The 26,179-nt window shown below is 42.4% G+C and overlaps 1 protein-coding gene across 3 annotated transcripts in view; it reads left to right on the top strand.

Annotated features, from left to right (window-relative positions):
- carm1 (coactivator-associated arginine methyltransferase 1) overlaps positions 1–26,179 on the top strand; it is an 81,790-nt gene that overhangs the window by 1,128 nt on the left and 54,483 nt on the right. For all 3 annotated transcript variants that reach the window (XM_072564177.1, XM_072564178.1, XM_072564179.1), the window contains exons 2-4: positions 21,979–22,104; positions 23,939–24,045; positions 25,469–25,573. In XM_072564177.1, coding sequence (XP_072420278.1) covers positions 21,979–22,104; positions 23,939–24,045; positions 25,469–25,573 — 338 coding nt within the window. The remainder of the gene's footprint in view (positions 1–21,978; positions 22,105–23,938; positions 24,046–25,468; positions 25,574–26,179) is intronic.

A 26,179-nucleotide genomic window follows, 5' to 3' on the forward strand; every position in this document is an offset into this window, starting at 1 on the left:
CCTACAGGGTGGAAACAGGCCCTTCGGTCCAACCAGTCAATACTGACCCTCCGAAGAGCAACCCACCCAAGACCCATTTCCCTCTGACTAATACACCTAGTACTGTGGCCAATTCACCTGACCTGCACATCATTGTGACTGGGAGGAAACCGGAGCACCCGGAGGAAACCCACACAGACACGGGGCGAATGTGCAAACTCCACACAGACAGTCACCCAAGGCTGGAATCGAACCTGGGACCCTGGTGCCGTGAGGCAGCAGTCTAACCCCTGAGCCAACGTACTGCCCTTGGATCTATCAGTGACCAACCATGAATTTGACGATCATTCAATATGGAGGACAATGCTGGGGTGGCATGGTGGCTCAGTAGTTAGCATTACTACCTCACTGTGCCAGGGACCCGGGTTCGATTCCAGTCTTGGGTGACTGTGCAAAGCCCCACACAGACCTTCTCCCCATGTCTGCGTGGGTTTCCCTCCCACAGTCCAAAGATGTGCGGGTCAGGTGAATTGGCCACGCTAAATTGCCCGTAGTGTTAGGTGCATTAGTCAGAGGGAAATGGGTCTGGGTGGGTTACTCTTCTGAGGGTCGGTGTGGACTGGTTGGTCCGAAGGCCCTTGTTTCCAAACTATAGGTAATCTAATCTAATCAGTATTTTCTATCTTTTTATTTCCCTACTTCCCCACAGACACACTCTGCCTCGGTGTGTCTCCCTTGATCATTTTCTTCCATTTAACTAATTCATCATTTCCCTTCCTGCACATTTTCTGAGTGATCTTTGTGACTGAGTCTCTTTTTTTTGCCTTGTTCTGGTCCTTCTCATCTTGTGAATACCTTTGTTTAGATCTTAAAAAACCTGAACATGTCTCAAGTTCTTAGCAGAATCTCCAGACTGTCCTGTTATTTATTTCAGATCTTCTGCTGTAACTTGTCAATTTGGGTAATTTCCCCACATTTAAGTGAGTTGTTACAGTCTGTAATTGTGGATGTTGAAAGCATTAACTCATCTATTAGATTGTCATATTCTATCTGCACAAAACAAATGCTGCAACTAAACAGAGTTTGGTGACACTAAACAGGAGCAGGAGGGGAGAGGCTTGAATAACTTTTAAAAATTACTCATTTTATGGTAACACCCTGTTGCTCATCCTGTATGGTACTGCTTTCAGGTCAAGTCTTTACAGTACCGACTATTTGCAGAATTCATGGACTCCTGATGTTATCCACTTCCAGTGATACTTTGTGACAGTTGCTGAATATGATTCTTTAAATCTCTGAAAAGTTATCTTCCTCCCCAGTATAATAATTGGACCGTTACCTTTTGATCCTACTCCAGTTGCAAGCTTGGTGTTGTTTGCTCAATTTGTTACATTTTAAAGTTGACTTTGGGTTGGTGTTCATTACCCAGAGCTATCAAATACACGCTGAGCCAATCTTTTCTCTCTCTGCAAAGCGAGCTGATTTGAGATGCATGTGAATGTTACACCTTGTGTCTAGACAATCCACTGGTAGAATAAGCACCCACCTCTCTTGCTGAATGTATGAGTTTGAATTGGGGGACTGTTCATCACTCTTACCCTTGCTAACCTAGGCTCTTAGTTCCTCAATACCCAAAATTTTAGATTAATACAATTACCTTTGAATATCTCTAACTCCTGCAATCCTCTGCCTTTTCTTCAGACTTGTATATATCTTTCAATTATTCCACGATCGACAGCTATGAACATAGAATAGTACAGGCCCTTCAGTCCACGATGTTGTGTCGATCATTTATCTTGATCTAAGATCAGCCTAACCTACACACCCCTCAATTTACTGCTGTCCTTGTGCTTGTCGAGCAGTTGCTTAAATGTCCCTAATGTCTTTGACTCTATACCACTGCTGGCAGTGCATTCCATGCACCCACCACTCTGCGTAAACAATCTACTTCTGTCATCTCCCCAATACCTTCCTCCAATCACCTTAAAATTACGACCCCCCCCCCCCCCCCCATGACAGCAGTTTCTACCCTAGGGAGAAGTCTTTGGCTATCTGCTCTATCTGTTGCCTCTCATTACTTGTTCACCTCTATCAAGTCCCTTCTCTTCTTTCTGTCCAGTTTGAAAACCCCTAGCTTACCCAACTTCTCTTCATAAGCCAAGCACTCCAATCTGGGCAGTATCCTGGTAAATCTCCTCTGCACACTGTCTAAAGCATCTACATCCTTCCTACAAGGAGGTGACCAGAACTGGACCCAGTATTACAAGTGTGGTCCAACCAGGGTTTTATAGAGGTGCAGCAAAACCTTGTGACTCAATCCTCCAGATAATGAAAGTCAAAACACCTTCTTAACAATCATATCAACTTAGGTGGCAACTTTGAGGGATCCATATAAGTGGACCCCAAGATCCTGCTGTACCTCTACACTGCCAAGAATCCTGTCTTTAACCCTGTATTCAGCATTCAGGCTCAACCTTTCAAAATGAATCATTTCATTTATCCAGTTTGAACTCCATCTGCCACTTTCAGTCCAGCTCTGCATCCTGTCCATGTCTTGTAGCCTGCAACACAATCTTCCACACCACTGACCTTTGTGTCATCGGCAGACATACCAACCACTTCTTCATCCAAGTCATTTATAGAAACTACAAAGAGCAGATCCCCGCTGAACAGCACTAGTCATCAACCTCCAGGCAGAATACTTTCCGTCCACTACTATTCACTGTCGTCTTTTGGCCAGCCAATTCTGGATCCAGACAGCCATATTTCCCTATATCCCATACCTCCTAACTTTCTGAATGAGCCTACCAGGGGGGGAACCTTATGAAATGCCTTACTGAAATCCATGAACACCATATCCACTGCTCAACCATCGTCAACTTATTTTGTCACATTCTCAAAGAACTCAGTATGGCTGTGTGAGGCATGACTTGATCAAATTGTTTTCCAAATAGTCTTAAATCCTATCTCTCAGAATCCTTTCCAGTACCTTGCTTTCCACAAACATAAGACAGACTTCTCTGTAATACCCAAGAATTTCCCTATTCCCTTTCTTGAACGTTTGCCTCCCTCCAATCATTCGGTACCACTCCTGTGGAGAGTGAGGATGCAAAGATCATCGCCAGAGGTACAGCAATCTCATTCCTCACTTCCCGTGGTAACCCTGGATATACAGAGGAACCTCGATTATCTGAATGAGATGGGTGGGCACTATTTTGTTCAGATAATCAATTATTCGGTTAATCTATTAAATGCCTTTCCTCTTGGGCTCGGAGTTTTTTAAGTCTGCTCCCCATTCAGGAGACGAGGCAGTAGCCCACCGCGCGCAAGCCCCCACCCCCAACCACCGTCCAACACCGCATCCCCACCTGCCCCCAGCCCTGTCCAACACAGTGCCCCCAACACTGCCCCCCCCCGTGCACCTGCCAGAGCTGTTGAACTTTTTGAACAGTTTTTGTTCTTGTTTCTGATTTACAGCATCTGCAGTCCTTTTAGTTTTTATTTGTCTAATGTAGTACTCACAGCAAGCTCCCACAAATAGCAATGAGATCGTTACTTTTTTTTTGCATGCTTTTGGCTGGGGAGAACATCCATGCTCCTTCCAAATAGTAAGCAAGGATCTGTTACCACCACCTGAGGGGATGGGTGGGTCCTCCGTTCAACATCTTGGCCAAAAGACTGCACCCTGTGCACTGAAGCACTCTCTCAGCACTGTACTGGGAGTGCCAGCCTATATTTTCTGCTCAACTTCCTCAAGTGTGAATCAGAGCTGCAATCTACTGATTTAGACTTGAGGCAGCTATCAACCTGATGAGGCCAAGATTTAGAACTGCACATTTTAGATTCTAAGAGATCAACTTGAACCTAGTGTGGGGTTGTCCATTTCTGAGCTGGAGGTGATACTTGTGTGCTGCTACTGAGTAGGGTGGCTGGAAGTTTTGTGGGGGCGATTCTTAACTATTTTAGCCTTCAGCAGCTGTGACCAGTCCCTAAAACTTCTTGCAATAAGTGCAGTTACACCCCTTAGCTCCTGATTTGGGCTCAACAGCATGTGTTAGTTATTACCAAATAGCCAAACGTTATTATTTCAACGTGGACCCAAATGTTTGCTGGCAGAATATTTGCCATCACTTTACTCTTGTCGGATGGCTGCAAGAATCCTTGTCCCACGAGACAGTTTGGATTGCTCGCGATGAAATTTGTACCTCTTGATGTGCGCACATTTGAGCACCAGCTTTATTATTCAGCTCTGCATATCCTCGTGCAACACGTTATTTACTGCACCAAGCTGGGCTGTGGAGAAAGCCTTTCCTTAAAGTAGATTTTTGACTTTGTCCACTCCAGTTCAACACTGGTACCTCCACATCATTTTTTTTTTCTGATCTTGTACAAAGCTTAGCACTGCATTAGGTGTTGGTTATGGTTCTGTACCACTAGAAGCAAGTTAGGTTTGGGAGTTGTTTGCAGTGACATGACCTTAGATATGACCCAACTGTCTCGGAATGTAGTATAATAACACAGTTGATGCTTGTGGTGATTAGATGGGCCTCATTGCTCTCCTTGATGTAATTAAAAGTTCTTTTGGGAGTATTTTCTTTCTTGTACAAAATGAGAAATATATTTTTGTGATCAGCATGTAATGCTGTACATCGGCCAGCAAGCTAAAACCCATTCATTCTACTCTATGCACTCTAATGTTCCTCTTTCTTGACTAGCGATCCTTTTGAACAGCAAAATCTGCAGTTTTCAAGAGGACAAACCAGATTGTTTTGAAGTAAATAACTGATTCATTTTTCAGTGGTAATCGACCCTTCTTGGAACTGTTGTAGAGGCAGCTTTGCCCTGTGTTTAACCATATTGTGCAATGTTGTGATTGTTAGGTACTAACAGGAAATGATAGTTCTGGTTTTCTTTCCCTTGGCTTCAAAAGCATTTTTTAAAAGTCATGAGCAGAGAATCTTTCACCTGAGATCTTGTGCACTCTAGAATAAATTGGACTTAAGTGCGACAATGGATGCCTATTGGTGTGGACTCTGTTGTGTTCTGGTAATACAGAAACTGGCTATTCAAAGAGGTTATCTGTAGTTGATTTTGTAGTCTCTTGTTGCTGCCTGTCTCAGTGCAGTTTGTTTTCTGAGCATGCAGTAGGGGGAGATTGTGTTAATGGCCTGGGATAAACCTTCTCCAACCAATTTGAGACCGTTCTCCTGTCGTCTTTGACAGATATATGTCTGAGGCAAGCAGCATGAAACTGTCATCCCTCTGTCCCAATGGTGGTTACGTTACCTCTTAAGGGCCATGGGGAAATAGGTAGGAAGCAGATATAATTGAAGAGAAAGTTGACTTCATACTGTATCAAGTCATTTACTCCGATGTTCCCAAACCCTTCACATATTTGAAAATGCTGCTGCTGTGTGATCTTGTCAGTTGGGAAACAATGTTAGACCATAAGATATAGGAACATAATTAGGCCATTCAGACATCGAGTTTGCTGTGCCATTTGATCATGATTGATATGTTTCTCTATTGTTTCCCTTGAGAATGTTTTCCATTCTCCTTCTCTCCATAACCCTCCATAACCATAGGATGTTGCCAGGGTTGGAGGATTTGAGCTATAGGGGGAGGTTGAATAAGCTGGGGCTGTTTTTCCAGGAGTGTCACAGGCTGGTGGTGACCTTATAGAGGTTTATAAAATCATGAGGGGCATGGATAGTGTGAATAGCCAAGGTCTTTTCCCTGGGGTGGTGGAGTTCAGTACTAGAGGGCACAGGTTTAGGGTGAGAGGGGAAAGATAAAAAGAGACCCAAGGGGCAATGTTTTCACGCAGAGGGTGGTGTGTGTATTGAATAAGCTGCCAGAGGAGGTGGTGGAGGCTGGTACAATTGCAGCATTTAAAAGGCATCTGGGTGGGTACATGAATAGGAAGGGTTTGGAGGGATATGGGCCAAGTGCTGGCAAATGGGACTAGATTAGTTTGGGATATCTAGTCGGCATGGACGAGTTGGACTAAAGGGTCTGCTTTCGTACATCTCTATGATTCTATGACTGTATAACCCTTGATCCCTTAATGATCAAGAGTCTATCTATATCTGTCTTAAATACACTCAATGACTTGTCCTACACAACACTCTGCAACAATTAGTTCCACAGAGTCACCACCCTCTGACTGAGGAAATTCCTCCTCATCTCCGTTCTAAAGGTCCCCCTGCGCCCCATTTTTCGAAATTCCCAAGTACAGACCCAGAGTCCTGAACCACTCCTCAAATGACAAGCCCTTCATCCTTAGGATTCTTCCAACAGCAGCATACCTTTCCTTGGGTATGGGCGCCAAAACTGCCGACAATATTTCAAATGTGTTCTGACCAGAATCTACAGCTTCAGCAGTACGTCTCTGCTCTTGTTTTCTAGCCCTCTCGAAATGATTGCCAGCATTGCATTTGCCTTCTTAATCACCAACTGAACCTGCATCTTAACCTGAAGAAGGACTGCCAAGTCTCTTTCTGCTTCAGATTTATTTTCAGCCTCCCCGTTTAGAAAATAGTTTACTTCTCTATTCTTCCCAACAAAATGTGTCACCTTGCACTTTTCCGCATTTTATTCCATTGCTGCTACTTTGCCCACTCACCTAGCATTTCCAATTCCTTCTGCAGCCTCCCCACTTCCTCAACATTAGCTGTCCTATCATCTGCAAACTTACTTAACTTTGCCGCATTGTTGCTGGCAGGTCCCTGCTCTGAACTGAGGAAATGGAAGACCTTTCAGAACAGCCACATTTAATGGTTTAGCATCTTTGTGGTAGAGCAGTGTCTATGCCAATTGTGCTCTCAAATTCTGGAAGGGCTTTTGAGCTCACTGCGATGCTACCAAAAGGGAACAATGCTGGAGCATGTCACTGTGGTGACTGTGACCTGTGCTCTCTCGCTCCGAGGTTGAGGGGGATTCGACAGATTGTCTTAATGTCATTGCTTAGTTGGGTGACATGTAGAGTGTGTCTAGACAGCACCAACATTATAGTCTGGTTTATAAAATGACCATTCAGTAATTTGTAAGTGGTTGGATCAGGCCTCTTATGACCTTGCGTAGGTGGGCAGGCCTGTATGTGAGAGTTCTTGCATTCTGTCTGTCTCTGTGTCTCAGACTGACTGACTGCAGTGTTGTAGTCACCCTTCCTTCCCAATGATGGTGGTTAGTTTGTATAAACTGAATCATGGTTTTCCACTTGTTTTTTTACCTGACTGTGCTGGGCTTCGAAGATTGAACAGGCTTGAGCTCTATGGAGGCAGTGAGAGGGACTTGCTAGAGTGTGTGTGTTTTATAGGGTTTTAGACAGGTTTGATCGGGTAGATGTGAAGAACCCCAAGGGCTATAAATGCCAGAAGTAAGTGATGGTAAACCTTCCATCTCTGCTTTCTCCTGAGATCTCCAGCCATTTCAGATACCACTTTTGAGTCATCCTACATGATATCAAAATGTTCAAAGACATGATGTCTCCCAATGGTATTTTGACAATAGTGCTGTAGACTTGTCCACCAGAATTAGCTGCACCCTGGAAACAGCTACAACACTGTCATCTACCTGACAGTGGAAAATTACCCAGATGTGTCCTGTCCATGGAAAGAAGACAAATCCAATTAATGCCATATAAGTCTATTCTGAATCATCAAAGGGAGAGGTTGTAGATGGTGCTATTGAGTGGCACTTCCTCAATAATAATCTGCTGAGTTTGTGTTTTGTCAGTGCCACTCCTCTCCTAACCTCGTTGTGGCTTTGGTCCAAAAACATTGAAAGAAACTGAATTTCAGTGGTTAGGTAAGAGTGACTGTCCTTGACATCAAGGCAGCATTTGACTTTCTATGGCTTCTTGATGCCATACTAAAACTGGTGTCTATGGGAATTGAGGAGGGGTTAAATCTCTGCTGGTTGGAATCATGCCTGGCACAAAGAAAGATGGTTGTAGTTTCTGGAGATTAATCATTTCTGTTCCAGGATATCTCTGCTGTTGCTCCTCAGGCTAGTGTCCTGGCCCTAACCATCTTTGGTTGCTTCATCGATGCTCTTCCCTCTATTATAAGGTCAGAAATGGGTATGTTTGCTGATGATTGCGCAATGTTCAGCACCATTCGCAACTCTTGCTTACTGAAGCAGTCTGTCTATATATGCAGCAAGACCTGGATAATTTTCAGGTTTGCGGTGAAAGATAGCATGTAACATTCAAATCAAGCAAATGTCCGACAATGACCATCTCAAGGAAGAGAGAACCCAGCTTCCCCTCCTTTGATATTCAGTGGCATTACAAATACTAAATCCCCCCACTATCAACACTTTGGGGATACCAAAAACTGAACTGGACCAGCCATCTGCAAATATCATGGCTACAAGAGCAAGTTAGATGCAAGGTATTCTGTGGTGAGGAATTCACTCCAGACTCCCTGAAATCTGTTCACAGTTTACAAGGAACAAGCCAGGAGTGTGATAGAATATTTTCCACTGCCTGCTGCGTGCAGCAGTATGAGCCATCAACAAGATGCACTGCATAACGCACCAAATCTCCATCAAAAACACGTTCTAAACCTTCAAACTCTACCATCTAAAAGGGCAGGAGCAGCAGGTGCATAGGAGGGCCACCACTTGCAGTTTCCCGTCTAAGTGGCTCACCATCCTGACTTGGAACTGTATTGCAGTTCCCTTGGTGTCATGGACAAATCCTGGAATTCGCTTCCTAAGAGCACTGTTGGTTTTCTTTATACCACAAGGATCGCAGTGCTTCAAGAACGCAGCTTTCCTCCGTCACCACCTCCAGTCAATTAGGGATCAATGGTAGGTCTGGACTTGCCAGTTACTCTTCCTGAGAACGGATTTTTAAAAATCAGTCATGAATTCTGGGAGGACTTTTTTTAACTGAGACTGTGAGAAGTTTTTTTTACCACTGTGCGAAGTTAAGGTGATTAGTGAAGATTATAGAGCCATAGTGATTGATACAACATGGAAACAGACACTTTGGTCCAAATCATCCATGATGACCAGGCATCCCAATCTGTCCTAGAGCCATTTGCCAGCATTTGGCCCATATCCCTCTAAAGCTTTCCTATTTATGTATCCATCCAAATACCTTTTAAATGTTGTAAGTGTACCAGCCTCCAACACTTCTACTGGTGGCTCTTTCCAGGCATACACCACCCTCTGCTTGAAAAATATACCTCTCCAGTCCCTTTTAAATCTTGCCCCTCTTGCTGTAAGCCTATGCCCTCCTGCTGTGGAGGTCTTCCACCCCCACCCTGAAAACCACTTTGTCTATTCACCCTATCCATGCCCCTCCTGATTTTATAAACCTCTAAGGTCACCCCCTCAGCCTTGGATGCTGCAGGGAAAACAGCTCTGACATATTCAGCCTGTCCTGAAAGCTCAAACCCTCCATCCTGCCAAAGTCTTTGTAAATCTTTTCTGTACTCTAAACAACATCCTTGTTATAGAAGAGCGACCTGAATTGTGTGCAGTATTCCAAAAGTGGCCTCAACAATGCCTTATAAAGCCAGCAGCATGACATCCTCCTATACTCAGTGTTCTGACCAATGAAGGCAAGCATCTTTACCGTCCTGACTCCACTAGGTCTCTTTGTTTGGCAACACTCCCTAGGGCCCTGTATGAGTCCTGCCTGGTTTGCCTTACCAAAATGCAACACCTCACCAGTCTCGAAATAAAACTCCATCTGCCAATCCTCAGCCCATTGGCCCATCTGATCAAGATCCCAGTGTACCCTGACCTTCTACGCTGTCCACTACACCTCCAACTTTGGTGTCATCTGCAAACTTACTAACCATATCTCCTGTATTCACGTCCAAATCATTTCATATAAATGACAAAAAGCAGTGGGCCCAGTCGTGATCTTTGTGGCACGCTGCTGGTCACAGACCTTCAGTCTGAAAAACTGCCCTCCATCACCGCCCTGTCCTATCTTCAAGCCTATTTTGTCCAGATCACGTGATCTAGCCTTACTAATCAAGGTACCATGTGAAAACTTTGCTGGCATTCATATAGACAATGTCTTATCACTCTGTTTTCATCAATCTTCTTTGTCACCTCTTCAAAAACGTCAATCAAGTTAGACACAATTTCCCGTGCACAAAGCCATGTTGACTGCCCTAATCAGTTCTTGTTTCCAAGTGCATGGAAATCTCAGAATCCTCCAACAACCTACCATTGATGTAACATTCACCAATCTGTAGTTCCTGAGCTTTTCCTTACAGCATTGATAGAACGTTACAGCGCAGTACAGGCCCTTTGGCCCTCGGTGTTGCACTGAGCTGTGAAAATAATCTGATGCCCATCTAACTTACACTCTTCCATTTTTATCCATATGTATGTTCAATGCCCATTTCTTAAATAATGGCACTACATTAGCCAACCACCCATCTTCCAGCCCCTTACCTGTGGCTATCGATGATACAAATGTCTCAGCAAGGGGCACAGTAAACTCTTTCCTAACTTCCCACAAAATTCTGGCTAACATCTGATCAGGTCCCAGGGAATTATCCATCCTTATGCATTTTAAGGTGTCCAGTACCACCTCTGTAATATGAACATTTTTCAAGACATCAATACTTATTACCCCAAGTTCACTAGCTTTTTGTTTGAGTGGTGATATTTAAGAGAAAATTAAATAAAAACAGCGAAGGAGCAATGTTGATTGAGAATAGGAAATGTTTTTGACTTTAACAATGGCACAAACCTGTTTTGATATTTCTATTCTGTAAATACTTTTATAAGACAACAAAACAACTTGTTCTCACTCCCTGGTAGCTTCTGTGTATGTAGCTCTAGCTGTGTACTTAGGCTATTTTCTCTCCTATCATTTCCTGGACGCTGGTTACAGACATTCCCGATTATTTTACAGATAGCTATTAATTGTTGGTCTTGTGATGGTGTTTGTCAACAGATTTTCTTATTGCAGGTTTGAGAGTGTGGGGCTGGAAAAGCACAATGTCAGACAGCATCCAAGGAGCAGGAGAATCACTGTTTCGGGCATAAGCCCTGTCCCATTCCAGGTGAAGGGCTTATGCCCAAAACCCCTCTTTTCTTGCTCCTCGGTTGCTGCCTGACTTGCCATGCTTTTCCAATACCACACTCTCGACTCTGATCGCCAGCATCTGCAGTCCTTGCTTTCTCCTTTCTTACTGCAGGGTTGTCACAACCAAGGCCTATCCTGTCTTCCCCCCCAATGCCTACAGTCATGCAGGCAAAGGAGTGCAAACTTACTACACTAATGCAGCATTGTTGGCTCCCACAGTGAGATTGGGTAAATCTGCATACACTGAGAAAATAAACCCGTGTTTATTTGGTGATTTGGAACCTGGTTATTTTCTTTTCTTAAAAGCCCCAGGGCATGGGTAATTATCAGCTGCTTGTTATTGTGCTGACATTGTAAGTATGCTCTCTCTCTTCATACTAATACAAAACAGTTTATCATGTTACTATCTTGCCTGTTTGAGCTTGCTGTATGAAAGTTGACTTCAGTTTTCTTGCATTATCACTGTGGCTGCATGTCAAGCAAACATTTTGTGGTCTTCTATGGTTATGAATGTGCTATATAAATGCATGTTTCTTTTTCATATACCTAGTAACTCTGTTCCTGTTAATCCAATTTTCTCTCAAGAAACTTGAAGTAACAACAATAAGCTGCCAAGGCACTTCACAGATGTGATGATCAGAATTTGACACTACTTCATTGGGGTATTGGGGAGAATGACCAAAGTCTGCATTAGTAGGCTAGAGTCCAGGGAGAATCTTTAAGGGGCAGAAATAGATTGAAATTCCCTCTTGAAATTGTGGTCTTGATTTGCTGAAGATGGTGTCATTAATTATGTGATTCCTTAAAAAGGGGATGCTCACAAGAACAGAGTCAACCACGTGTCAGCAGGGTTGATAATGTTCATAGACATAAGGTGGGGAATGGCCCTGGAATGATTGGAAAAAGAGGGCATTGTTTAGTTGGGAGCCAGTGTATGACGATTAACATAGAAGCAAGGGGCTTTGGTGCAAGTCCGGACACCAGCCGTAGATCATCTAAAGTTGACTAGAAGTGCATGGAAGTAGTTGGATCCAAAGAGAACCAAGACGTGCAGCATGAAAGATGAGCTGAGGGAAGAGTAGAGGCAGGCAGTATTTATGGAAATAGGAATAAGCAGGCATAGTGAAAGTTTACAAATGGGGTGAGAAACTGAGTTCATAACCTGAGAGTGCTTTCCTGCTTATTCCAGCCTTCAGAATGAATGGAGTCAAAGATCCAAGCTGTTAGAATTGACACTGTGAAAAGGTTGAAAGTTCCATATGCAAGTTGTTTATCGCAATATTGCAGGCTGCTTTCACAAACTGGGTCAGGATTGAGGTATGTTTATGCTCTGTCTGGTGTGTTTTTCCAAAAAAAAGAAATTCCTGTAGTGGTTGAAACATAATGTGGATGAAATGAACAGTTTAGCCAGCACTATCATGTGAGCCATCACAAGTGAGGGTGCAGAAGTGTGTGTCCTGCATCCTGTGAGATTCTGAGAAATTGCCAATATGTTCCGCATCTGCAACCTTGGTGGAAATGCAAATCGTCTTTAAAAGAAGCTTTGTCTCGATGCACTCTGCGCATAGGCATTTGAATGGTTTCTGCTGAGAGTCAGTGAACACTTTGTTCTCCACTCAACTTCAGTTGAGCAGCACTTGAATAAGAAGCGAGGACTAAAAGTTAGTTTGGATAGCGTGTTGTACAATTCTTGTGACAATACGAAGCATTGGCTGTGATGGTAACTGGTGATTACTGTTATTTGCTTGCTTTGATGTCCAAAAAAACCTTCATGTCCAGTCTGCTATGACATTCTGTTTTCTGCTAAAGTTTCATTTTATTGTTGCTTGTTGTATGCTGCCTAGAAAGTCCCTCAGGCGCTTGCTGAGAAACATCTTTCTTGACTGTCCTGTTAATGTCAGATGCTGTTAAGTGAAGGGAGAGTGTAAGTAATTTCTGTTTCACTGCTCCAACATTTTAAATCTCAAAACAAATTGTATGTTCACTCCAACTCAAGGATAAAATACTTTCTCTCCTCATTTTGATATGCATATGCTGTTTTTGTGTAAAGCTGCTTTCCAGGCACACATCTGTTCACTTGAGGCTTGGTTCCTGATCCCAGATTTCGGAGATCATTAATTATGTCACAGTGATTGCGACCCCTCTATTCAAAGGCTGGCGTTTCTCAAACTGCACAATGGTGACTGTGGGAGGGAAGTTCTGCAATTTTACAATCTTCTCATTAAGATGCAGCATTTTATTACTTTTGAAAAATCATGTGTACTGGGAACCTCTCTTCAGAACCAGTCACAAGAGTGACTTGAAGCCAAAGTGGAGAATTGATAGTGACCATTTTAAAAGAAACAGTGAAGATTCCTGCTCTATTTGAATTAATAAGTAGTGAGGTGTAAAAATGTTCGAGAGGCTTTTCTAGTGCCTCAAATGTAATGAATGGCTCTTTTCTTTTTACACACACACACACACACACACACACACACACACACACACACACACACACACACACCTCTGAAGTTAGTTGGGGTCTCTACCATGCGGCAGCTATATCTACTCCATTATTTTCCTTTATTGTTCTTCAGCAAATGTAGTTTCCTTCCACATCTGTTGGTCTTTATCCAATGAGAAGTACAGAATTGCACTGGCAGGCTGCTTAACCTGAATTTGCATTTAATGCCCGCTGAGCAGTGAGCTGCAAAGAAAATGCTGAAAGGAGAGTGTGAGGGTTAGTGATACAGGCAGAAACTCCGATCGCAGACACAATAGTTCCTTTAAATGTATTGGCAGGAGGCAAATCGCCTGTGTTTTAATCAGAACATTTATGCAGTGCAGAAATACACTCCCAGCCAGTATGGCGTGGCAGTGATGCAGTTATGATTTCCTAGTGTTTTATACTGTGCATCTGGATGTGTCTTTCAAGACTTGAACCGAGCAGTACAACAGATTGTTGGATATTTTCTGTGTGCAGTTGCTCTTTGATCAATCTATATGCTGAACCAGCTAGCTCATTGCATGGTGCAGGAATCTGTATGATCTGAGTCAGCACTTATGTCATTTAATTAAGTCGCATAAATCTTGCTGATGGCTAGAAGCTAATGTGGAGAAAAGGATGGAAATCACTAGCAGCAGGGGTTAGTATGAGTAATTCCAGTCTGCAGTGCACCCTGATTTAACTTCAGTGCAGTGGAGATGGGTTTTGTTTTATGTTCGCAAGAAGCAGATAATGTAGAAAAGCTTGATGTGCAGCCTTTAGTAGATGATCAGTATGGTAATTGATAATGCTGTTAGGCAATTGCTAATATCCAGTGCTTTGAACTGCAAGTTTTCCAGTATTCAGATTTTAAAAATAATTAATTTTGTTTTGTGATTTCAGACTTTTAGCTTACTTTTATAGAATTTGTTCCTTCATGGGATGTCATTGGCGTAGCCACTATTTACTGTCAATTTCCTAAATGCCCCTGAAGTGTGAGTGGCTTGCTCAGCTATTTGAGGGCCATTAAGTTCACTTTAATTTCCTTTGGATTTGGACTCGCATGTAGGGTGGACCAAGTAAGGATGGCAGATTTCCTTCCCTGAAGGACATTAGTGAATCCAAGATTTTACGATTTTGCCTTATTTCCCAACAGTAGGTCAAGTTTTGCACCTTCTCTAGTAGGTACATCCACATACTGAATCAGAAAATTGTCTTGTACACACTTAAGAAATTCCTCTCCATCTAAACCTTTAACACTATGGCAGTCCCACTCGATGTTTGGAAAGTTAAAATCCCCTACCATAACTACCTTATTATTCTTACAGATAGCTGAGATCTCCTGACAAGTTTATTTCTCAATTTCCCTCTGACTTTTGGGGGAAGTCTGTAATACAATCCCAATAACGTGATCATCCCTTTCTTCTTTCTCAGTTCCACCGAAATAACCTCCCTGGATGTATTTCCAGGAATATCCTCCCTCAGCACAGCTGTAATGCTGTCCCTTATCAAAAATGATCAGTTCAGGCCACTACTGAGAGAGATTTTATTGATTACATATAAATTCCATCACTTTGCAAAATGGGATTAGTTCTGATGTCCACAGAGCATATGATTTGGATGTGAACAGAGCAGGTATAGTTAGTAAGTTTGCAGATGACACCAAAATGGGAGGTGTAGTGGACAGTGAAGAAGGTTACCTCAGTGTACAGAGGGATCTTGATCAAATGGGCCATTGGGCTGAGGAGTGGCAGATGGAGTTTAATTTAGATAAATGTGAGGTGTTGCATTTTGGAAAGGCAATCAGAGCAGGACTTAGACACTTAATGGTAAGGTCCTGGGGAGAGTTGCTGAACAAAGAGACCTTGGAGGGCAGGTTCATAGTTTCTTGAAAGTGGAGTCGCAGGTAGGTAGGATAGTGAAGAAAGTGTTTGGTCTGCTTTCCTTTATTGGTCAGAGCATTGGGTACAGAAGTTGGGCGATCATGTTATGGCTGTACAGGACATTGGTTAGGCCACTTTTGGAATATTGTGTGCAATTCTGGTCACCCTTCTATCGGAAGGATGTTGTTAAACTTGAAAGGGTTCAGAAAAGATTTACAAGGCTGTTGCCGTGGTTGGAGGGTTTGAACTATAGGGAGAGGTTGGTTCGGCTGGGGCTGTTTTCCCCTGGAATGTTAGAGGCTAAGTGGTGACCTTATAGAGGTTCATAAAATGATGAGGGGCATGCATAGGATAAATAGACAGGTCTTTTCCCTGGGGTGGGGGAATCCAGAATTAGAGGGCATAGGTTTAGGGTGAGAGGGGAAAGATTTAAAAGAAACCTAAGGAACAACTTTCTCACGCAGAGGGTGATGCGTGTATGGAATGAACTGCCAGAGGATGTGGTACAACTACAACATTTAAAAGGCATCTAGATGGGTATATGAATAGGAAGGGTTTAGAGAGATATGGGCCAAGTGCTGGCCAATGGGACTAGATTGGGTTAGGATATCTGGTCAGCATGAACGGGTTGGACCAAAGGGTCTGTTTCCATGCCGTTCACCTGACTCTATTAGCTTGGGTCTCTGGATCACTAGAGACATTACCACTATGCAACTGTCTCCTTTTTTTTATTCTACTGTTGTCCTCCTTTTCGTTAAGTTTGCAGTAGCTGATGCTGGCCCATCTGAAATCTTAGTTTCTTACAATAAAGTGGGGGTGAATGACAAATCAGACTGCTGAAGAGCTTTTTGAGCATTTAATAAGGGCATATTTCAAGAGGTTAAAAGAACAAGAACTCAAAGCTAATTGCCTCATTGGTATTCAAACATTTAGCGGAGGGTATGGTTACTATTGTGATTGCAAACTGGTCTATTCATAGAATCCCTATAGTGTGGAAGGAGGCCTTTTGGTCCTTCAAGTCCACACTAACTCCTGTAGGGATCCCACCCAGATCCCCTACCCTATCTCTATTAGCCCTCCTTTCCCATGGCCAGTCCACCTAACCTGCATATCTTTGGACTGTGGGAGAAAGCTAGAGCACCCGGAGGAAACCCATACAGACACTGGGAGAATGTGCAAACTCCACAGACAGTCGCTGGAGGGTAGAATCGAAACCCAGGCCCCAGGCACTATAAGGCAGCAGTTCTAACCACTGAGCCGACATGCCACAAGCAATAGGAGGATTTATTCAGCCTCTCCCATCAGATTGTAGCTGAAATGTATTTCAACTCCGTTTAGGGGTTGTTGGCAGTCAGCAGGTACTCGTGTGAACTTTTTCTAAAATTGTGTGCAGCGCAGTGGAAGGGTGTTAAAGGGGACAGACTTCAGTCTTGACATGAGTAAGCACTTGGGGATTGCCAGAGAATAAACTTTTGCAATCACCAAATGATTGATTCTAAACCTGGAAATGTTGTATTTCTCTATGAAGCAGATGGCTTTAAAACAAAACTCACCTTGTGGTTTTAGTGGAAGCTGTGAACAACGCATGAGCCTTCCACGCCTATTTAGTATGTGGGCATCTCCTTACTGTTGCTCAGATCCTGAAGTTCTTCACTTGCACAAAATTAGCGTAATGGAACATTTTGAATATACTGAGTAGCGACATGCATCATTCACAAAGCAAGGCTTTTTGAAGAACTGAGGCTCAAAAGTTTAGACAAGTGTCTCAATTGTGATATAAAATGGCGATCCTAGCTCTGTATGAAATACCCTTGCTCTCTGAGCGCAAACATCTAGGCTAGCACCCCAGCATAGAGCTGGGAGAATACTGCTCTGACCGAGTTCCATTTCAGATGAAGTGTTGAGTCAAGACAAGGTCTACATTCCCAATTACATGTTAAACATCCCATGGAACTTTGTTTTTTAAAGAGGAAAGGGGAAAGAATTGGAATTAGTTAGAGAAAAGATTACCTAATTCTTTTCATTATTTTACAGGGTAAGGGTATTGCTAACATTGTTGCACACCCCAAAATACCTTCAAAAGATGGTGGTGAAGTGTCATCTTGAATTTGCACACTGCAGTCCATGTGATGCAGATTGTTGGTGTGCCAGTTAAGTGGGCTGCATTGTCCTGTATAGTTTTGAGCTTTTTGAGTCTTGCTGAAGCTATACTCCAAAATAGCAGAGTACTGGCTGGACAGGCTTTAAGGAGTCAAGAGAGGATGACTGTATCGCAGTCTCTGACCTGCTCTTGCAGTCACATTATTTATAAGACATATCTTCGGTTCATGATCAGTAATAACTCCCTATGTGTTGATGATGGGTCTTCTGCTTTGGTGACGTCTTTGAATGTGAAAGGGATATGATTGAAAGATCTTCTGTTGGACATGGTCACTGCCTTGATCTTTGCAAACATTACAATCAATTGAAACCTAAATGTCATCCAGGTACTGCTGAATATTGACGCTGACTGCTTCAATATCTGAAGAGTTGTGAATTATCCTAAAATATCATGCAATTGTCGGTGAACATCCCCACCCCCGACTTTTGCATCAGAGGGAAGTTCATTGAAATAGGTGAGCATATTTGAGTCCAGGACTCTGCAGCAGGTACAGTTGCAGCAATGTCAAAGGCCAATATCTCAGCCCATCAACAACAGTTACTGTACATAGGTCTCCTGTCTTGTGTCGACCAGCCTAGGTAAGGATGTCAGATTCCTTCCCCTGAAGGGCATAAGAGAGCCAGCTGGGTTTTGGAACAATCCAATAGTTTCAGGGATCACCCTTACTGAGAGTAGTGTTTTTAATTCCACACTTAATAATGAAACTTTAATTCCTCCACTTTTCTGTGGTGTGTGCAAATTGGCTGTGACTTTTCCTACATTACAATAAAAATGTTTCAACACTGTAGGGATTCTATATTTAAAATAAACATTATTTTGAGTGCTTCATTGACTGTTAAGTGGCTTGAACTATTGTTTATTGGGGGTGGGGTGGGATTAACAGGGTTGTTGACTTTTAAATCCAAAATGTGGAATGATTTTTCCAAGAACTTGAAGTATTATGCATATTTGTGAATTCATCAAGTCTATTGAGTAAGAACTGCGTTAAAATTCTAGTGATGGGCTGAGAAGTGGCAGATGGAGTTTAATTTCGATAAATGTGAGGTGTTGCATTTTGGGAAAGCAAATCTTAGCAGGACTTCTACACTTAATGGTAAGGTCCTTAGGACTGTTGCTGAGCAAAGCGACCTTGGAGTGCAGGTTCATAGCTCCTTGAAAGTGGAGTCACAGGTAGATAGGATAGTGAAGGTGGCATTTGGTATGCTTTCCTTTACTGGTCAGAGTATGGAGTACAGGAGTTGGGAGGTCATGTTGCGGCTGTACAGGACATTGGTTAGGCCACTGTTGGAATATTGCATGCAATTCTGGTCTCCTTCCTATCGGAAAGATGTGAAACTTGAAAGGGTTCAGAAAAGATTTACCAGGATGTTGCCAGTGTTGGAGGTTTTGAGCTATAAGGAGAGGCTGACTAGGCTGGGGCTGTTTTCCCTGGATTGTCGGAGGCTGAGGGGTGACCTTCTAGAGGTTTATAAAATCATGAGGGGCATGGATAGGATAAGTAGACAGGGTCTTTTCCCTGGGGTGGGGGAGTCCAGAATTAGAGAGCATAGGTTTAGGGTGAGAGGGGAAAGATATAAAAGAGATCTAAGGGGCAACTTTTTCATGCAGAGGGTGATGCATGTGTGGAATGAGCTACCAGAGGATGTGGTGGAGACTGGTACAATTGCAACATTTAAAAGGCATCTGGATGGCTATATGAATAGGATGGGCCTGGAGGGATATGGGCCAGGTGCTGGCAGGTGGGACTAGATTGGGTTGGGATATCTGGTCAACATGAACGAGTTGGACCAGAGGGTCTGTTGATGTGCTGTGCATCTCTATGACTCTACGATACCACAACTAGTGAACTGTGTGTTATTCTGGAAATCCATTTATGGGAAGGATGTAGTTTTATTAGAGGAGTTTGAGAGGAGATTTACCAGGGTGCTGTTTGGGTATGTTGCTATGAGGAAATTGATCAGCTTGCGTTGTTTTCCTTAAAGCAATGAAAGCTACAAGGGGACCATCTAGAAAGAGAGAGAAGTTTGAGAGGCATTGATGAAGTGGATGTTGAGACACTTCTTTTTTCATAAGTTGAAAAGTCTCTAGCCAAGGCAAGAAGAGTTTTTTTTCACCTAGAGGGTGGTGGAGACTGGAACACTCTGAAAGTTTGGTTGAGTCTGAAACTCTAGTCACATTGAAGCAGTATTTCCATGTTTACTTGTGTTGCCATAACCTCCAGGGCTAAGGGGTAAAAGTTGGAAAAATGGATTCATGTAGTCAGATCCTTTGTTGACAAGTGTATATGCAATGGGCAAAATGGCGGTCATCTTTGCTGCAAACATCTGTGACTGCATGCCTCGAGTTGTACATCTTAGATTCAGCATTAGACTAGCAACTTGTATTGAAACCTGTTAATGGGACTTTGTTTGATTGACATGATAAGTTGTTTCTAAGGATCTGCATTACTTTACAGAACAAGTGAGATCAATGCAGAAGATGGGGTGGGAGGCTTTTCATCACTGATTTCAGTTTAAGTTTGTGAAACACTGACTGATCTTGTGCCACGCTTCTACGTGTTCTAACGAGCTGAACAAAGTTTAAATGTGGCCACAATAATGTTTACTGTAGGACAGGACTTCCCCAAAACTTTGTTTGGAGTTATGGGCCTTGAGGCTGCCATGTGGCTTCAACCAAGTGTTAACAGCTGTGTCGTAGCATTTTTTTTAAAAAAAGATTGCTCTTTGAGACCTATTGCTTGTGTTGAAAAAGGGAAGTAGGTTTAAAAATCCCTTAAGATTAAACTCTTCACCCTACCCCCTACCTGCCACCCCACTGTTTCCATCTCCATGGTTTCTCGCATTTTAATGAGCAGGATAGCAATTTTTAAGCTTTGCAATTGGGTTACAATGGGAAAAGGGTTTGGGAAGCACTGCTATACAATGCATTGATGTTGCATTCGTTCTTGTGTAATGTATGTTGATCTTATTTTTCCCCCAACCACTCTGGTGTATCCAGCTCAATTAGTCAGCTGTAATCAGTTCAGGATAATTAAAAGCGCATTTATTTTCTTGGCTAATGGAGAGCATTAAATGAAAATATTTCTGGAATTGTGGATTAATTCTGTTTAGGAATCTCCAGTTTGAAATAATATTAATTCTGTAGAATGCCTCCTGCCCGTTCCAAAAATCAAAATCTTGATTGTAACGTGGACCAGTCTCACTTGTGAAATTTGGCTTAGATGTCATCCCTGTTCCAAATTCTCAGTTGGGAAATGTTATAGTTTTCCCATAATTAGGCTCAGGGCTTTCTTCAAATGTGAAGGAATCTGGAAATTAATTATGCTCCTTTTTAAAGCTATGTTAAAATCTACAGTGAATTAATTTATTTTATGAACAGCACTCCAAATCATTTGTCTAGCATGTTATGTAGATGTTCCCTTTACTTTGCCTTGCAAGTATTCTCTTTTTAATTGATTGCGCAGTCACTAGTTAACATAAAATAGTATTTGAGGTAATGGCTGTTGCTGCTTTGAAACTGGGTTGGGAAACTTAACAAGTGAGACATACAGAATGACAGTCTCCCCTCTCGTGTCCTGTAACTTTTGATCAGAGGCCAGTACTGTAATGAAAGGATAAGTTTTTCTGTTGTGTCGTAGAAAATATGAGAGAGAGTTATACTGTCCCCTATTTTTGTGACATTAGGTACAGGTGGAACTAATCCACCCTGGAGAGATTTGTAACTTGGGTCAAAGACCGTATGGAGGAATTGATCATGGAGAACATATTTGAGTTCAATTTACCTTTGCATAATTTGGGGTTTGCTATCATTTGCAAGAGGAGTGGGCGGATCATTTAGGATGTAGGAGTTGAGTGTTGTCCTCTGCTAGTGATTCTACCCCCTCAGCCTATCCTTTGGATGTAATTCGTAAAGTGTGTTTTAAAAAAAAACTGGGGACTCTGCGTCTTCACCATAATGCAGTTTTCGGTTCACATTGTGATTGGGGTATGTTTGAGAGCATTAGAAGAAAGCTGCAACATCTGAACTATTATCTCTCTCTATTGGCTCCTGAGACTAGGGAGGGAAGTTTATCAAAGAATGTTTTTAATCTTCTATGTGTCCCTCTAATTTCTTCTCTGGTGTGTTGTGAAACCTTGACAAGTGCAGGCCATCAAATAAATTAATGCTCGTCAAACTTTCTCTCCTATACTTGATGGAACATTAGTCTTTCAAAGCTCAAGTAGCATGGATGAAGAACTGGAATGTATTATGTTCCCAAAATAAAGGTCCATTCATTAAAGTGTGAAAACTGCTGCTTTTAAATAGTACAGAATCTTGTTGCAGTATTTTTCTGCTTGTGGGCACTTCTGCCTTAGGTTGAGATGAATGTAGATGCACTGTATAGTCTTTTTTTTTAAATCTTTTACAAACTTTTTAATCTCTGCAGATGAGACGGTCTGTGTATTTAAGTGTGCAGTGAGTCGGGAAACGGAATGCAGTCGTGTCGGCAAACAGTCTTTCATTGTCACATTGGGATGTAGCAGTGTCCTCCTACAATTTCCATCACAGAATGGTAAGGGCTATCCCTCGCGTGCAGCTGAAGTTGAGCATAGAAACGACACACTGTAGGAAATGCTGGACATACTCCAGGCAGGTCATACTTGAGAGAGAATTACCATGAATGTTCCAACGAGAAACGACCCATTGAATATTTCAAACTTTTTAAATTTAAATTTCCAGCATCCTTCATACTTTGGGTTAATAATATTTCTAACATGCAGGTTTGGTAACAATGCAAGTTTAGTCTTTTCTCATGGTGTCACAGGAGGTTGTAATTTGACTAGTTAATTTGTTAAATTTGAGAGAAGCAATTTCAGGTGGTTTTTTTTTAAAGCAAGCTTGTCATTCTTCATGAGTGGAACCAAATTTGTTGGAGTTCGGCTGTCAACGTGGGACACTGTTGCCACCAGGAGGTGTAACGCAGAATCCTGATCAGTGATCCAAGTTTAAACACCTTCATGAGAAGGCAGTAGTCATTTCCTTTCCTTTTGAGGACGAAGGCTGTGATCAAGTACCACCTGCGTCACAGGCATGAAATAACATCTGAACAAGTTGATTCCAAAATATCCAAACCCCATCATACTGGTCAACTTGTCTGTGAGCTCTTAATGCCTCAGGGCAAATGTGCAATAAGTGCTGTCGTCTTGGTACAGTGTGAAAGCCAAATACTACTTAAGTGGTGGAAACTTGAAACAGCAATACTATGTGCTGAAAGTATACTGTAGAAGGATTAGATTAGATTCCCTAAAGAGAGACTGAATTGTGTTTCCAGGCAATTACTTTTCTTCAGAACTAAGTTTAAAAATCACAAGAGACCAGGTTATAGTGCAACAGGCTTATTTGAAAGTTTTTGGAGCGTTGCTCCTTCAAAAGGTAGCTAGTGGGGCAGGATGCATAGGAAGCTTCTCATAAGTAAAAGATCAAAGTGTCTAGAAGACTTTAGAAAGTAAATGGTGAAGGTGAGAAGAGAAACAAAAGGTAAGGTGAGAGATGAGGGTAGATTAGATTAAATGACAGTTTCGTGGTTCAAAGTCAAAGGAAGTGGTAATGGGGCAAGTAAAAGACGAGATGTCTAAAGGAGGTGTGAATAGCAATGTAGATGCTGGCTTAATGCATTGTCAAGGACATAAGAGAAACTAGAAACAAGAAGCAACTGTCAGTAAAGAAACGCTGACCAAAATAGGTACAGAATCTGTAGTCAAAATTGTTGAACTGAGTTGGATCCAGAAGGTTGTAAACAGCTCAAAGTCTGAGATGAAATGCTGTTCTTCTAGTAAGTGTTGAGTTTCATCATAATGCTGGTTTTGATAGTCTTGAACACCGCTCAATAACATGCTTACCCTGTCTTTTTTGTTTAAATGTCAAACTACAGGGTTTAAATCCAGCAGACTGCAAGATGAGTAGGAAGCTCCCTTAGCAAACAGACCATGGCAGGCGGTGTATATATTAGGGAGGTTGCTTCATCGCGGCTATATCGGAGACTAATCCATCTAGTTTGCTCCCTGATTCTCCTCCCTGACTTTGAGGTTCTGTTCTGAGTTTCGCAGAAGATAAAAGTCAGGTTGCTCCTACATTGCTCCAATCCCGTAGCTATTAGCCACAGCAGATTAGATGTAGCCTGTTTTCGGTCCAGAATGGTCCAGTGGAATTGAGAGACTAGTTGGTGCTAGCTTTAAGTTTTTTTTTCATTCTGATGCCAAAACTTTTCCTGAAATGTCTCTTTTTCTTTTCCCACCACCATCCAAATATTCAACTAAAATGACAGCATATGCATTAGCTGAGTATCTGTTATAAATGTTATTTAAATGGTCTGGCTTTGCTCAGTTCCATTTGTACTGTCTCTATAGAGTTCTACTCCTTTTTCAATATTCTGAAAAACTGCAGAGGTCACAACATTGAACGGTCTGTCTTCAGTGATCGAACAGAGGAGTCTTCTGCTGTGCAGTATTTCCAGGTACTGTTTCGTAGACTTTCAGTTGTCCTTTAATTTTGTGATTTACATGGGCAACATGTTTGTTTCCATCTCTTCTAGTTACAAATATTTTGTTTCTTTTTTTTTATTCCTCTTCTTCATACCCCAGTATCCTTACCTTTCTTGAAGATGCTGACTGTGACTGGGGTGTGCCATCTAGTATTTTGCATTTTGTTGTTTTTTACTTGAAGACTAGGTAGCTGCTATTAAACACCAGAAATGATCATCATACTCAGAGTTATAGAGATGTACATCGCCAGACCCTGGCCACACGATGCCTGGAGGAAGAGCGCCTCATCTTCCGCCTAGGAACCCTCCAACCACAAGGGATGAATGTAGATTTCTCCAGCTTCCTCATTTCCCCTCCCCCCACCTTATCTCAGTCCCAAGCCCCTGGATTCAGCACCACTCTCTTGACCTGCAATTTTCTTCCTGACCCCTCCACGCCCACCCCCACCCCCTCTCTGGCCTATCACCCTCACCCTCACCTCCTTCTAACTATCCTATTCCCAGTGCCCCCCTCCCCCACCTTTTTATTTCAGCCTGCTTGGCACACCAGCCTCATTCCTTAAGAAGGGCTTATGCACAAAACGTCGATTCTCCTGCTCCTCGGGTGCTGCCTGGCTTGCTGCGGTTTTCCAGCACCACACTTTTCAAGTCAGAGATGTTCGGCATGGAAACAGACCCTTTGGTCTAACCCGTTTATGCCGACCAGATATCCCAACCCAATCTAGTCCCACCTGCCAGCACCTGGTCCATATCCTTCCAAACCCTTCCTATTCATATACCCATCCAAATGCCTCTTAAATGTTGCATTTGTACCAGCCTTCACCACTTCCTCTGGCAGCTCATTTCATACACATACCACCCTCTGCGTGAAAAAGTTGCCCCTTGGGTCTCTTTTATATCTTTCCCCTCTCACCCTAAACCTATGCCCTCTAGTTCTGAACTTCCTGACCCCAGGGAAAAGACTTTGCCTATTTACCCTATCCATGCCCCTCATGATTTTGTAAACCTCTATAAGGTCATCTCTCCACCTCTGAAGCTCCAGGGAAAACAGCCCCAGCCTGTTCAGCCTCTCCCTATAGCTCAAATCCTCCAACCCTGGCAGTATACTTGTAAACTTTTTCTGAACCCTTTCAAGTTTCCCAACATCTTTCTAATAGGAAGGAGGCCAGAGTTGCATGCAATATTCCAATAGTGGCCTAACCAATGTCCTCATACTTGTTTGACCTTCCCATACTGCAGAATGTAATGGAACATGCTTCTTAGCAGAAGCACTTTGCCTGAAATGTTTCAGCAAAGCAACTAACTTCTATTAACTGTTGTTTAGGATTTTCTTTTTTTAAAAAAAGCTGTCTTTATTTCAGACTGTCTTTTTTTTAAGTTCTTGTTCTATTTGCAGTTCTATGGATACTTATCACAACAACAGAATATGATGCAAGACTATATACGGACAGGCACTTACCAAAGGGCAATACTCCAAAACCATGCAGACTTTAAAGACAAGGTAACTAGAACAAGTTTGAGCTAAAATATGCAACTCTTCCTTTATGCTATTTTACCATGAGTCTGTTGTTTCTTCATTCTACTTTTGATATTGACATTGCAACTCTTGAGCCTAATCGGAGGTGAGTTCTGGCACATTGCAAATTGCCATGTGGTTTGTTGAAGTACAGCCCCTCTAGCCTGCTCCATGGTCTGGTGCTATCACAGCTGATCTTCCTCCTGGGGTCCAGTTTTCCTGCCCATTCCCCACATCCCTTAATTCCCTGAGATGTCAAATAAATCAACCAAAGCCTTGAATATATTCAATGATGAAATATCTATAACCGTCTAAGGCATATCATTCCAAATATTCAATTAAGAACTTTCTCTATCTTCGTCCTAAATGGTTGACTACTTTCTCTGGATGTGCCTCAATATTCTAGGTTCCCAGTCCAGGGGAGCAACCTTTTCAGTATCTACGCTGTCTAGTCCCTTCAGGATTGTGTTTGTTTCAATGAGATCACTTCTCCGAAACAGCAAAGAGTACATCCATCATCATGGGCTCGTAACTTAAATAGCATAACATGATACATGAATAAATGTGTTCTGAAAATGCAAATCTATTATT

Source organism: Chiloscyllium punctatum, chromosome 46 (assembly GCF_047496795.1).
Source record: "Chiloscyllium punctatum isolate Juve2018m chromosome 46, sChiPun1.3, whole genome shotgun sequence".
Lineage (NCBI taxonomy): Eukaryota > Metazoa > Chordata > Chondrichthyes > Orectolobiformes > Hemiscylliidae > Chiloscyllium > Chiloscyllium punctatum.